Source organism: Portunus trituberculatus, chromosome 47, assembly GCF_017591435.1.
Source record: "Portunus trituberculatus isolate SZX2019 chromosome 47, ASM1759143v1, whole genome shotgun sequence".
Classification (NCBI taxonomy): domain Eukaryota; kingdom Metazoa; phylum Arthropoda; class Malacostraca; order Decapoda; family Portunidae; genus Portunus; species Portunus trituberculatus.
The window spans coordinates 30,583,912-30,596,822 of record NC_059301.1 but is presented as its reverse complement, the minus strand read 5'-3'; the positions used below and the strand labels follow the sequence as shown (position 1 = coordinate 30,596,822).

The following is a 12,911-nucleotide window of genomic DNA, read 5'->3' as shown; positions in this document are numbered from 1 at the left end:
ATATTTTTTTCTTCTTCCTCATTTTAGGAAATGGATAATTGAGGAAGTCTGTAATATTGAAACGAAAATGGCAGAGTAATTAATACCGATTCACACAATGATGAAAAGTAAGTAATATTGACACGAAAATGATGAAGATTAAGAAATATTGGCCACGAAATTATAAAAACTAAGTAATATTGATGTTAAGAGGTTCTCCTCCAGAGGACAAAGGAAACAATATAATCTTTTCTTCCTTTCATCTATTATTTACAAACAATCAGTCTAACTCAACAGGCAGTAGACACCTAGGAGAATCCCTGCCTCGGTGATGTTGGGGATCAATCAGCTGGATGTGGGTGGTTTGCTTGCTCCGGTCATCACTGGGCTCCACGTCAGGGTGACGGAGTAGCAGTGGGGTCTCTGGGTGGCCCTCATCCTGTAGTTGGTGGGAGGAGGGTGAGGCAGGTTGCTGTGCAACATGGCACGGGGTGTGGCTGAACCTCGCTTCCCGGTGAGGGGCCTCGCTACTGCTAGCGACGGTGTGAGGGGTGAGATGTGGGTGGGCACCTGACACAGTGACCGCAGGCAAGGCATGAGAGGTGATGGTAAGCAGACAGGCTTGGCTAGTGACTCATGAACTACTGGGAGATAAGAAAGAACCTGGGGGCTATGCACCACTGCACCAGAAGTAAGTAAGTTGCAGGCCCTTAATTGTTGCATTTATTTACCACAAATATACAATGGTAAACTTTTAATCAACTCATGTTCCAGCTGAAAGGGACATGTTTGACTCAGGACAAGAATAGGTAGCCTATATAATTTCCATTACAATTTTTGGTCAGCTTAATTGAGTTCATTAAAGTTATACTATATTATCAAAATGCGTTACTAACATTTCCACCAACACCACAATTCTTCACAAACTGTCCAACACCCAGAATGCAATTATACTCACATCACACTGCTATCCTTACCCACAAGATACCTGAGATCACACACATCTGTAAAATTATATACCATTTACATCCATACTACAGACATACACCCACCTAGTCATACACTCATCCAAATTTCTCACATCACATACATGAACCTATTTCTCACACACACACACACACCCTATCACATTTAGTATATTTAACACACCAACTCAATGATCCTGTTGCTTCTGTGCAAACTATTCTTGAAAGCTATTAATTACTCCATAAGAAGAAAGGACTGAAATTACTTAATTACCTGATAAGTATTATCTGGTTTCAGTGGTTTGTTCTTGATGTGTTACAATGTCTGGTTTTATAGTCATGGGTTACACAATGCCTGAAGACGTTAAATTCACAATTCAAGAAAGGGGGATAAAAAGAATGCATTTTGCAATTTCATGGTAGCATATTGTTTGGAGGTGGCTGTGGAACAATAAAAGATGTCTTAATGAAAGATAGCTATGTCAAATAACAGTGAAAGGATTCAGAATATGATGAGAAAACTAAGGTGATCCAAGTTATATCACAGTCCATGTCCCTAGTATCTGGAAATATTTTCACCATATAAGCAATGCATGATAAGTTATTATGCAGACAGTGATGTACAAGTTCCTTTATCATATTATCTCCTGGAGAAACTTCATGCTATAGTCTAAGAAGGGAATATTCAATGTAGTAGCTACATATGCTGCTACTTGCACAAAATGCTCCCTCTTATACATGAAGAAAAGAAATGGAGCACAAGAGGATGCAAGATAGCTAAGGTCCTTTTCATAGGAAGATACACATAGTCAAGACATTAAGAGACTATAGGAGTGAACACTGAACAGCCTAACCATGTGTGGTGAGGTCATGTCCCCATTCATATAATTTCATGAAGTTATGAAAACATGTCTGTCTTGTACTCTAGTAAAGTAAAAAGTATTACTCAGTAGGATTAAGAATACAAAACAAAAGCCTCTTACCACTTTATATAACTGTTACATTCACAAACCTCGTCCATCAGTATACACATCACTCGTCTTCCAAAACAAATAATTCAAACAGCACAAGAAAATATCAGTATTTATTACTGAACGAGTCTGGTATGCTTTCATCATACATACTGCATGTCAACCAAGGAAGAAAGAACATATTTCACTGATTTTGACCATGTCTAAAATAAAATGTAACTATGAAAAAGTATGTATGTAAATGTATGTATGTATGTGTGTGTTTGTAAAGTAGTAAAAACTAATATTCTTTCAGTATCTCGATGTAAGAAATTATGCATTTTCATAATCTTTTTTTTTTTGATTACTTCATAAGTCACTTTTGATAATAAATACTGTAAATTTTCTATTTTAAGGTGAAGTAGTTAACATTTTAAATTGTAACATAGTATGTTCCAGATTAATATACAAATGTACATCATTCTTATCGCATTTAATGCCATTTCATCAACAAGAAACAGCAGGTGTTTTGTCTTTTAGCCTGCCTCTAACACTGCCCTCAGCAAAATTAACATCACATGTCTATGGGGTATATGGTGAACAATACATGGTTGTGGTTTTTATGTGATAATATTCTTGCAAGGGACTGACTGACTAGCTCTAAGAGGTTCAGAGATTCACCCCTATTTCTTCTTTAATTGCCTTAGGACACAAAGTTCCAGGTTATGCAAGTTTTATTAAGATCTCTGAGCCTTTTTAAAGGAATATATTAGAAGCTAGTACACATGCTGAATGCAGCTAAGTGATCAGATAACCATGGAAAGGAGAAAATAATGCTGTTATTTTCACCTTTCAAAAAGAAAAAAAATTATACCCTTATTTTTCATGATGTGCTTAGATCTTTTTTGTACTCCTACTAATAATTTTAGCAAATTCTGACAAATCAAAATATAGCACAAAACTGCAACAACATGTTTAGATGATCAGGTAATTCAATATAACTTTACATGTGAAAATATACTTTCGAGATATACCGGTACAGAGCCACTGGGAGTAACACCTTAGTAGGCATGGTCCTTGATGAAGAGTCCAGTGTCACCAGCAAAGCCCTTGCAGGAGCCCCACTCGTAGGTACCCTGGGCAGCATTGCTGTTGGCCTGTAAAGAAAAGCATATTTTGGTAACACACACTCATTGTGGTTTATGGGGGGGATGTCCTAAAAGTTAAGAAGAGAATGGATACTTGAAGGCATAATTGTGCTGCAACTTTACATCACCAGCTCAGCAGCACCTTCACTGATATCTACTACGAAAATACAATATTTGTAGATTACAACGAAATTTATGGAGAAGTACAGCTATTCACCTGACTAACAAAAGACAAACCCGAATAATTAATGAAGAAAAATAAAGAAAAATAATGTGCAATGATAGCAATGACCTGTACAACTACAACTGTAGTCAGTATCTAGCTGCTGATTCTTACCACAGCTCCAATAATTTTCTTGCAACTGTCTATCCAAAGATTGACTGTGTCTTAAGTTTTATAAGTCATCAAATTGTTCAATATAAAAATATAATGGTTAACAACATCAATTTCATAAAATTGCCAGATTTTAAAAAACTAAGCCTATGGTATAACAAATACATCTTCTGAGCAAATCACATAATTCAGCTAATCTTGATGGAACTTTCACAGCGAGTCTTTTCAGGATTTCTGCCCACACCATTCAACTGGTGAAAATACATACTACACTTTCTAGCCAAAAACACACTAGCTTATCCAAGGCACATGATATATTGTCCATTAAAGTTAAAGTTTGATGGTTTTAATTGAAATATCCACCACATCTGTTGCTCTTCAGAACGTCAGCCAGGCAAACCCAACTCAACACTGTGGTGCTCTGACCACAGCAGTAACTTCCCAGTAAACAGCTTAAACTCACAAGTGCATTACCACTGTACTAACAAGAGGCACAGGCACATGATACACTGTTCATTAAAGCACAGGCACATGATACACTGTCCATTAAAGAACGGACACATGATATACTGTCCATTGATCTGCAAATTTTTTCTTTCACCCAGAACCTAATTCCACTGACTAACATAGATCAAATTTATTATATTAGAATAACTTCATACTAAATTTCGAGTAAAACAAAATCAAGTAGACAGTGGTAAGGTAATGAAATTCATGATCACAAAACATCACACACTGTACCAAATGACACTATAAAGGACAGTGTTGTTTTGGTACTAAATGATAAAATGTTTGTCAGAACATACCTTGGCACGCTTCATTAGTTCCTCTTGTCCAGCCTTCACGTTCTCATCCTTGCCACCCCATGCCCTGAGTACAGAGGCCTGAAGAGCACGACCATAGCTGAAGGTGAGGGCCCATGGCTTTTTGGCCACCACACACTTGTTGATGGCATCCAAGTGCACTGAGGCTTCTTCCTCAGACTGGCCACCAGACAGGAAGGTGACGCCAGGAACAGCTGCAGGCATGGTGCGGGACAGAGCAACCACTGTAGCCTGTAAAATAATGTTTGTTTGCAACACTCATTTATGAATAGCAAAATCCATTTTTCCTTTATGCATAATGGTCAATTTTATATTAGTAATAAAAAACACCTCTTAAAAAGAAACATACAATAAAACCTGTTATCAAATGCCTTCTTTTTTAACAAATTGGTTTTTTAACACAATCATGAACTTGTTGCTTTGGCTGCTATACCATCACTCAGTTCTCGAACAAAGTTACTTGATTTCAAACATCAAAAAAGCAAATCAAAAGTTGCTTCTTACTAATTCATAGTTTCTATAAATATTTCCACTGTTTCTATACATCTGGAGGAGAGACAGTATACAAAACAGTAATCTAATCTTTAAATAATATAAAGTAAATGTGATCTCAATGAAGAACCTCAATGTAAACAAATGGTGTCTTGGCTAGCTCAGGAATAATTCCACCTCTCTTGATAACCCCTCAGCATCATCACTACTGCACAACTGCATTTATGATCACCTTCATGTTGGCAACAAGTGGGTTGTTCCTCTCTGTGTCACTGTGCAAGGCTTCTCTCACTAGACCAATGACAAACAGAATACCTGCACAGTCTAAATAATATCTTCTGATAAGTTCTGTCACTGAGTTCATTCAATACTTCCTTACTAAATATATAATTTGTGACCTGGACATGTTGTGGGAGCTTCTATCATACACTGGTAAGATGAGGTGGATGTGTGAACAGGAACGGATTGATCCACTTTACATTGTTTCCTTTGGTGAAAACAGTTTAGGTTTTCTAACATTTCATATTCTGAACGGCATTCAGGAACAAAGTTAGAGAACTGAGGTTCCATTGTAATACTCATATATATACATGGAGTTGTGGAGAGCATCTATTAATAGAGAGAGACAAGGAAATGACAGGCTGATAGATAACATGGGGGTCTTTGACCACATCTAAATGATTACAAAAGTCAATACGTATGTGCATTATTACAACATGGACACACAACAGGTGCAAAGAAGTAAGGTTTAGTAAAAAAGTATAAACAAATAAGGGAAGAATGCTGTAAAGTGCAAAGAAGTAAGGTTTAGTAAAAAAGTATAAACAAATAAGGGAAGAATGCTGTAAAGTACCAAGTATTGAAAGAAAAATTATAAGAATGAAAAGCATTTTAGGTAGAAGCTCATCCTAGTGAAAAGTATGTGTTGCATAAGAAAGTCAGGTGGCAGAAAGCAAAGACAAGGCAATGTATAATAGAATGAAAAGCATAAAAAAATTTATACAAACTTAAATTAGAAAAGTCTACTTGAATGACAGTAAAAGCCTAAAGTTTTTATCAAGCAATATTTAGTGTGAAGGCCAACAACTTTTTGTATATTTTTTTCTAGCAAGAAGGGATGCCATAAAATTTGTTGTATTTTCTGTCCTACTGTCTTCATCAGTTCCTTCCTCATACTTTTCTTCATCTTGGCTGATAAAAGTTTCTATCAAACCTGTCTTTATTTGAATAAGGTTATCTCACAGTATGTCATTTTACTTTAAAGCTTTGATTTATTCTTAAACGGTAAAGGGATGAGTATGACAATGATGCATTTCTATGTCCCATCCACATCATGTCATCCTACAAGGAAGAGTAAACACAACATCATGCCATGCTGCAAGGAAAAGTAAACACAAAGCACTAATGAAACAGCTTAGTATGAACCTTACCTTGGCAACCTCATCAGGAGAGTACTTCTTAGAGCAAGACTGGCCAGCAGTCACCATGTTGGGCTTGAGCAGAGTGCCCTCCAGGAAGACGTGGTGGTCGTTGAGTGCCTTGTACACGAAGGCCAGCACTGTCTCAGTAACCTTCTGTGCTCGGTCCAGGTCATGTTCACCATCAGGAAGAACCTAGTGAGCAAAGAGTGCATTAAGTTATTACAAACTGACATTTTCTATATATATATATATATATATATATATATATATATATATATATATATATATATATATATATATATATATATATATATATATGATATATGTCTATATAATTAAAGAGTAATCCTTGTTTTTCTGCAATATCACATTTCACACTATTGAGCAACTCCTCCTTATTCATCATCTTGTATATTTACTTCTCTATTACTACAACCTTCCATTCTTTCTAATCTGAACACTCTATGAAAGGCCATCCCTACAGACTAATCTCAACATTCCTATTTACTTTTACATGCTCTTCAACAGTACTGTCAATTCTGAGACTGTGCAGCCACTGGTCTAATTAACTCAGCAAAGGAAATCCCCATATATGCTGTTAATTCTTAAGAGAAAAGTGTACATATCTTAGTACATATATATAATTACAGTTTACAGGAAATAAACACATATCTCAGTACAATATATGATAATAGATTCTAGTCACTATGGCAAATTATGTAACATTTACACAATAGAGATTTAAATGACAAGCTTCAAATACCCTAAAACAGGTTTTATCATAGGTTATGGTACTTCAGTCTTCTTACATATAGACAGTTACACCCACCTCAGGCTCCACAATGGGAACGAGGCCGTTCATCTGGCAGATGGAGGCATAGCGGGCCAAGACATTGGCATTCTCCAACATGCCTTGGTAGCTGGGAGTGTTCTTGCCAATCTTGAGGACACAGCGCCATTTGGCGAAATCACAACCGTCCTTCTTGTACTGGGCACAACGCTGGGACAGATCATCCAGGCCCTGGGTGGTGCTCTCGCCCTCAGACCCCATCAGCGGCACCACACCTTTGTCCACCTAGTGCACATAAAAAACCACTCTGTTTGCCTTCTTGAAAAATCTACTTATAAATCTATTATATGAGAGTGAATGTTCATTGAAAGATATTATACAGCTAGGGGAAGATGGCTTTCTTACCTTGATGCCAGGAATGATGCCCTTCTCCTTGATGAGTTTAACAAATGGGGTGCCATCATCACTCTTCTGGTATACAGTCTCATGGAAGAGGATCACTCCAGAGATGTATTCAGAAATAGACTGTAGATGAAAATTTTAAAGTGTTCAGTGAATTTAGTGTATAATCATAAAAAGATATCAAATGTCATGTCAGTTTCATTAACATGGTTACAAGTGGACAATCTTACCAAAAGCAATATTCACCTTAAATCTGGCTAATACCACGATTCATTTACATATATTTGAAAGGCAAAACAATGGATGCTTATAAATTGTCTGACAATTACCTTGTCAGAAGTGAAGAGGAGCTGGCGGTACTTGCGGCGGTTTTCTTCAGTGTTTTCTACTCCAACATCTGCAAGACGTTTACCCATAGTTGACACAGACTCATCAGCAGCCAAGATGCCCTTGCCCTTGGCAGTGATGGCATTGGCAATCCTGCGCAGCTCCTGCTGCAGGGCCTCATCGGGGTAGGAGAAGTAGGTGGTCATGGTGGATCTGTGGAGATGAGAAAAGTAAAATTAGTTATCTTAAACTTATAAGGAATTTAAAGATAATACAACTAAATCAAAGTTATTGAAATCCTGGTAAGCTGTAGTTACCAATATGCTGAAAGAACTCCTGGCTGTCTTGTGTAAAACCACTTTATAAATGCTTATCAATGATTTTTCATGTTTTTTTTCCATTATCAGTAAAATGCATATATGTTGCTCATAATAGAAAGATAAATATATCAAACAAATCAATGAGTCTCCTGATGAAGTTAACTAGTTACTTGTTTACTTCTGTTACTCATTTTGTATCTCTATGATCTTGCAAGAAACTTTGAAAAATAGCTATAGTACTATACTTATCTTAAAATATTTTCCAGTTTCTATGACTGTTAATTTATTCTTCACCTCACAACTTGCAAGAAAAAAACATGCTTCTTGAAGAAGTGCTTTCCTTTCAGTTCAAATGTTGCAGCCAATGTCCCAGCTGTGGGGAGTGCTTTAATCTTAGTTTAATGACTCGATGGCATTCAATATGACAAAAGTATGGGCACCATATTGTTTCGTCTAATTAAAAAGAAATCATACTACACAGAATACCAGACAGACATGTGTAAATGAAAACACTGGTTCTGAGCATGGTGATTTTTTTTTTTTTCCATAAACTGACTGGCAGAGCTTTGAACACAACAAAACAACCAAATGTGACTAAGTAGATCGAAAACATATTTGGTGGCTTGAATGGCTTCTCTTTTCTTTCATGCTGGGCACTACCACAGCAACTATACGCGCATAAAATATAATGATAAATATAACGGAGTCGCGTCCTCATTACCTGTTGGGAGCCACTTGCGTTGGAATCGTTCTCAAACTTCCCGGTGACTTTTCTCAAACATTTCTAGTATGCATCAGTGGAAATTACGCTTTTTAACTCTTTTAATCACTCTAGAGAGATAATCTAACAAGTTCCTATATGATGAGTGCACGCCCATGTACAAGTATACTATCTCAGCAATATAAGTGACCTTCAACTGAAAGATCACCTTGGCCTGCCCTCACAGCGCGTACATTGGCAAGCCGCACCAACGAGACGTATATAACTTTTGCATAATGTCTCCCTCCGGTCCCTCACCGTACCTGATGCACCCGTCGTCGCTGGTAAGCAGAATTTCGCCCTTATCAATGCAGTTCCCCATCTCAAGACTCACTCACACTCATCACATTGTAGATATAGAAAGGAATGCATACCGATCGGTCAGCAATACACACGCGCAGTTTCACTCATTCCTTTTGCCTTGTCTGTGGCGAATGTCGCTGTGAAATAACCGTTTCGACAGGAGCTAAATGTTTAGGGACAGGATAGAAATACAGCAATAATGCAATTAACAAAAAAGGACAACGAACTGTGAAAAGACATATACGAGAACGCTTATTAACGAATATTCTAGTGATATTTTACTTAACTTTTTGAATTGGAATAATTCTAATACCAACAATTTACCAAGGCACACTTCACAATGGTAGGATCTTCCTGGAAATCGGGGCTGTGGTGGTGGTGATAAGAAAAGTAGTGCGGAAGGGTGAAGTGAATTATGTACACCCGTTTCCGCCCTCCCGAAGTTCCATAACTTTATATTCCACGAATAATTAATAATTATATTGGATACATACAACGGAATGACTTGGGCTGTTGTCTATCGTATTTGACTTATCTGACCAAAGTCAGAGAGAGAGAGAGAGAGAGTGTGTGTGTGTGTGTGTGTGTGTGTGTGTGTGTGTGTGTGCGCGCAGTGCATGGTCAAAGTACAATGACCACACGAGAGAGAGAGAGAGAGAGAGAGAGAGAGAGAGAGAGAGAGAGAGAGAGAGAGAGAGTAACGGGGACAGCAAGTGTATATTGCACAAGATACACATGCAATGAACTTTATTTATTTATACAAATTGAATAATGGACATAACTATATTGATATATTCCTTTATGCTACACGATAATGCATCCCTGTGCTTTTAGAGAGAGAGAGAGAGAGAGAGAGAGTGTGTGTGTGTGTGTGTTTACCTCCAAGCACAGGGGCACGTCCGGGCGAGCTGCCGCAAGAAATAACCGCACGTACGTTGTAACAAAAGGGGTCATGAGGCAACTGAATGACGCAATCCTGCCGCTGAGCCATTGGAATGTATGATTGTCACTTTTTCCTTTTGTAGTTACGGTTCACTTATCAACGTAGTTTTAACATGCCTGATATAAAGATATTAGTGATGAAATACAATTTTGATATGTATACATACATACACGCACACACAAACAAAAAAAAAAAAAACATTAAACAGAATCGTAAGCCGGTAGGCAGGAATGGAGCAAAAGTGGGCGGCTCCCGGCAGCCGAGCCGTCTTCCTGCCAGGTACTGAGCACATCACTGATAACACCGGCAACCAACAGACTACCGTATTAAATAATACATGATTTACAAAGATCACACACTCACAGCACAGTTTAGGGAACACCAGTAGCCTACAACAACCAACCCAGGGGATGGTAACCTAGAAAGAGCGGAGAAGCAATACCTGCTGTGCCGTGGACGAGGTCTGGCGACGCTGTGTGCCGAAGGTGCCTGCCGCGACGCTATATCGCCCCAACTCTCCTTGAAACGTCCTTCCTCCCCTCGATTTCGTCACCACGCATGCGCCGCCGAAGCCGCCATCTTTAAAATTTCTCCACACTGGGGCTGCATACTTAAAACAACGTTTTTTTTTTTTTTTGCTATTATTTCACATCTGCCTTGTAGAATTACACGTGCAGGTGGGAACCCAGAAAGCGACATATCGGGAGAGGATCAAGTGGGAGGGCGGGTAGTGACACCGCCTTGGTGTGACCTTGCCCTTCAAGGGGGCGCCCACCGCCAGGTATTGATCTGAGCAGCCCACACTCCGCGACCCCCGAAGTGTCCCCTACCATAACCTCTCGCCCACATTGCGAACATTGTATCATCTGCTTGACATAACGGTCACCCTGCTTCGCCTTACTTCCCCTCTTCCGTCCCCGTCGACACTCGATACTCATTCTAGAGCATACCTATCACCTTTTTCTGGTAACCTGTTCTGCGTCACCTTATACTTTGCTTCGTCCTTCCACTGTTCGGCGTCCTTCCCTCACCCTCGCTGTGCATCAATCCTAGTCTCACCATTGCATAAGCTCGATCAACACTATTCTCACACTACGTACATCCCCACACATACACTCCATCATCCTAATTTCACCGTACATCACTATTTTCACCATCACTTTTCTTTCACCCTACATCACTATCTTCACCACTTATTTCACCGTCACCCTACGCTCACCAAACACCCTCTATCTTCACCCATGATTCTACTGTCATCCATAATTGATAATCTTATTTTTACCATTCATCACTAAGTTCACTCTACAACATCCTCAATTATTCAACCATCACCATTAATCACCCAATTTTGTATCTTCCATCAATATATCCTCACTCTATCGCCCTAAAATTCCTCTTTATGTCAAAAATAGAAAATACATTATTTATGGAGATAAGAATTTTAACTTCAAGAGGACAAACAAAAGAAGAAAAAAACTCAATTCACAGTTCCTATAGGGGCCTCGGGTACAATATAAATAAATCAACCAACCAAACAAACAATAAGGAAAACGTTTTTGGTTAGGTAAATGTACTAGCTTGAATATGGAAATTACATTAATAATAATAATAATAATAATAATAATAATAATAATAATAATAATAATAATAACAATAATAGTAATAAAAAAAAAAATTCTCTCCTTAACTTGCACCACGTCCACCATCTACGTATAGTATATATCCCAGTACACATGTCTTCCCTCACACTGCCCCGCCCATCCACCACTACACAACACAACCACACCTGCCTTCACCGTGCATCTCCACTCTGCACAGAGCTACTACCCCCGCTCACGTTGCCCTATCTAATGAACACGCGTCATTATCAAGAAACCATCGTTCGCTATATTCCGGTTCAGTGTCGGATACACTATATATAGCAACTTGACCAGTCAACCGTCATGCTCACACTGTATCTAATAATTATGTACTGTGAAATCACCAAACCAGTTTTTTTGTATTTTCTAGTTCAGAATGTCATCAAGAGCTTTTACTGGATTGCACTCATACGATATATATCTGTGTATCATATACCACTTAGTGTTCGTTATATCCTAGTTCAGTACATTATCAGGAGCTTTACTGGCTTGAAATTCCCGTGCGCTATATACAAGTCACTGATTCCTGTATCCTACCTATAGTAGGAGCTTTACTAGTTTGAAATTACTATTTTTCATTAGCATATTAAATTTTACTTGATTGATCATACACGCCACTTATAGTACATCTCAAGAAGCGTCCCCACCCACCACACAAATTTCTCATCTTTCACTTCTACACATATTTTTATACATATATCTACTTATTTATTTTACATTTCTTCATCCTTCTATCCTCTCTCTCTCTCTCTCTCTCTCTCTCTCTCTCCTCTCCCTCTGAAATTACAATTAGTTAAAATAGTATGAAGTGCAAACCCCAAAGGTAGAGCAAACAGCCCTTTTTTCCTTTACTTGTTTTTCAAAGGTACTGTACATGAGTACGCTTAGACAGGGCAGTACGAAAAGGGAAAAGAATGGATGGCAAAAATATTGATCGAAAGCAAGTGCAGATCACCAAGGAGGGGAAAACAGCCTTGATACTAAAGAATCAATACGTTTAGGTCAGCAGAATCCGAAAAAAGGTTAACAGCTGGAAATTATAAGGCTGCCAAGTTGGAGGACAAAGGGTCACAGTGAGTTAATCGAATCAGGGATATAAGTTTCAAAGTATGAGTTAAAACAGTAGTAGTAGTAACTTAGGTCGTTGTTATACATACCAAGTTAATATGTACTGAATATATGTAAATCATTCTTCATTTTTTTTTTTTTTTTTACTGTTATCATTTTTATCGTACATGTAATTTTTCATCTATCTTTTTCTTTACTATCATAATCTTATTGTAGTACTATTTCTGAAATATATCTGATCCCTA

At 38.1% G+C, this 12,911-nt stretch overlaps 1 protein-coding gene across 3 annotated transcripts in view; it reads right to left on the bottom strand.

Annotated features, from left to right (window-relative positions):
- Nucleotides 1–1,915: 1,915 nt before the first annotated feature.
- LOC123498069 (fructose-bisphosphate aldolase-like) overlaps nucleotides 1,916–12,911 on the bottom strand; it is a 16,109-nt gene continuing 5,113 nt past the window's right edge. The window contains exons 1-7 of one of the 3 annotated variants that reach the window (XM_045245158.1): nucleotides 10,401–10,557; nucleotides 7,635–7,845; nucleotides 7,309–7,428; nucleotides 6,943–7,188; nucleotides 6,123–6,305; nucleotides 4,183–4,431; nucleotides 1,916–3,051 (exon numbers count right to left, since the gene is read on the bottom strand). In XM_045245158.1, coding sequence (XP_045101093.1) covers nucleotides 2,956–3,051; nucleotides 4,183–4,431; nucleotides 6,123–6,305; nucleotides 6,943–7,188; nucleotides 7,309–7,428; nucleotides 7,635–7,838 — 1,098 coding nt within the window. In that variant the 5' untranslated portion in view covers nucleotides 7,839–7,845; nucleotides 10,401–10,557 and the 3' untranslated portion in view covers nucleotides 1,916–2,955. Of the gene's footprint in view, nucleotides 3,052–4,182; nucleotides 4,432–6,122; nucleotides 6,306–6,942; nucleotides 7,189–7,308; nucleotides 7,429–7,634; nucleotides 7,846–8,673; nucleotides 8,862–10,400; nucleotides 10,558–12,911 lie in introns of those variants that run through there. The other 2 variants (XM_045245160.1, XM_045245159.1) reach the window with 2 other exon arrangements.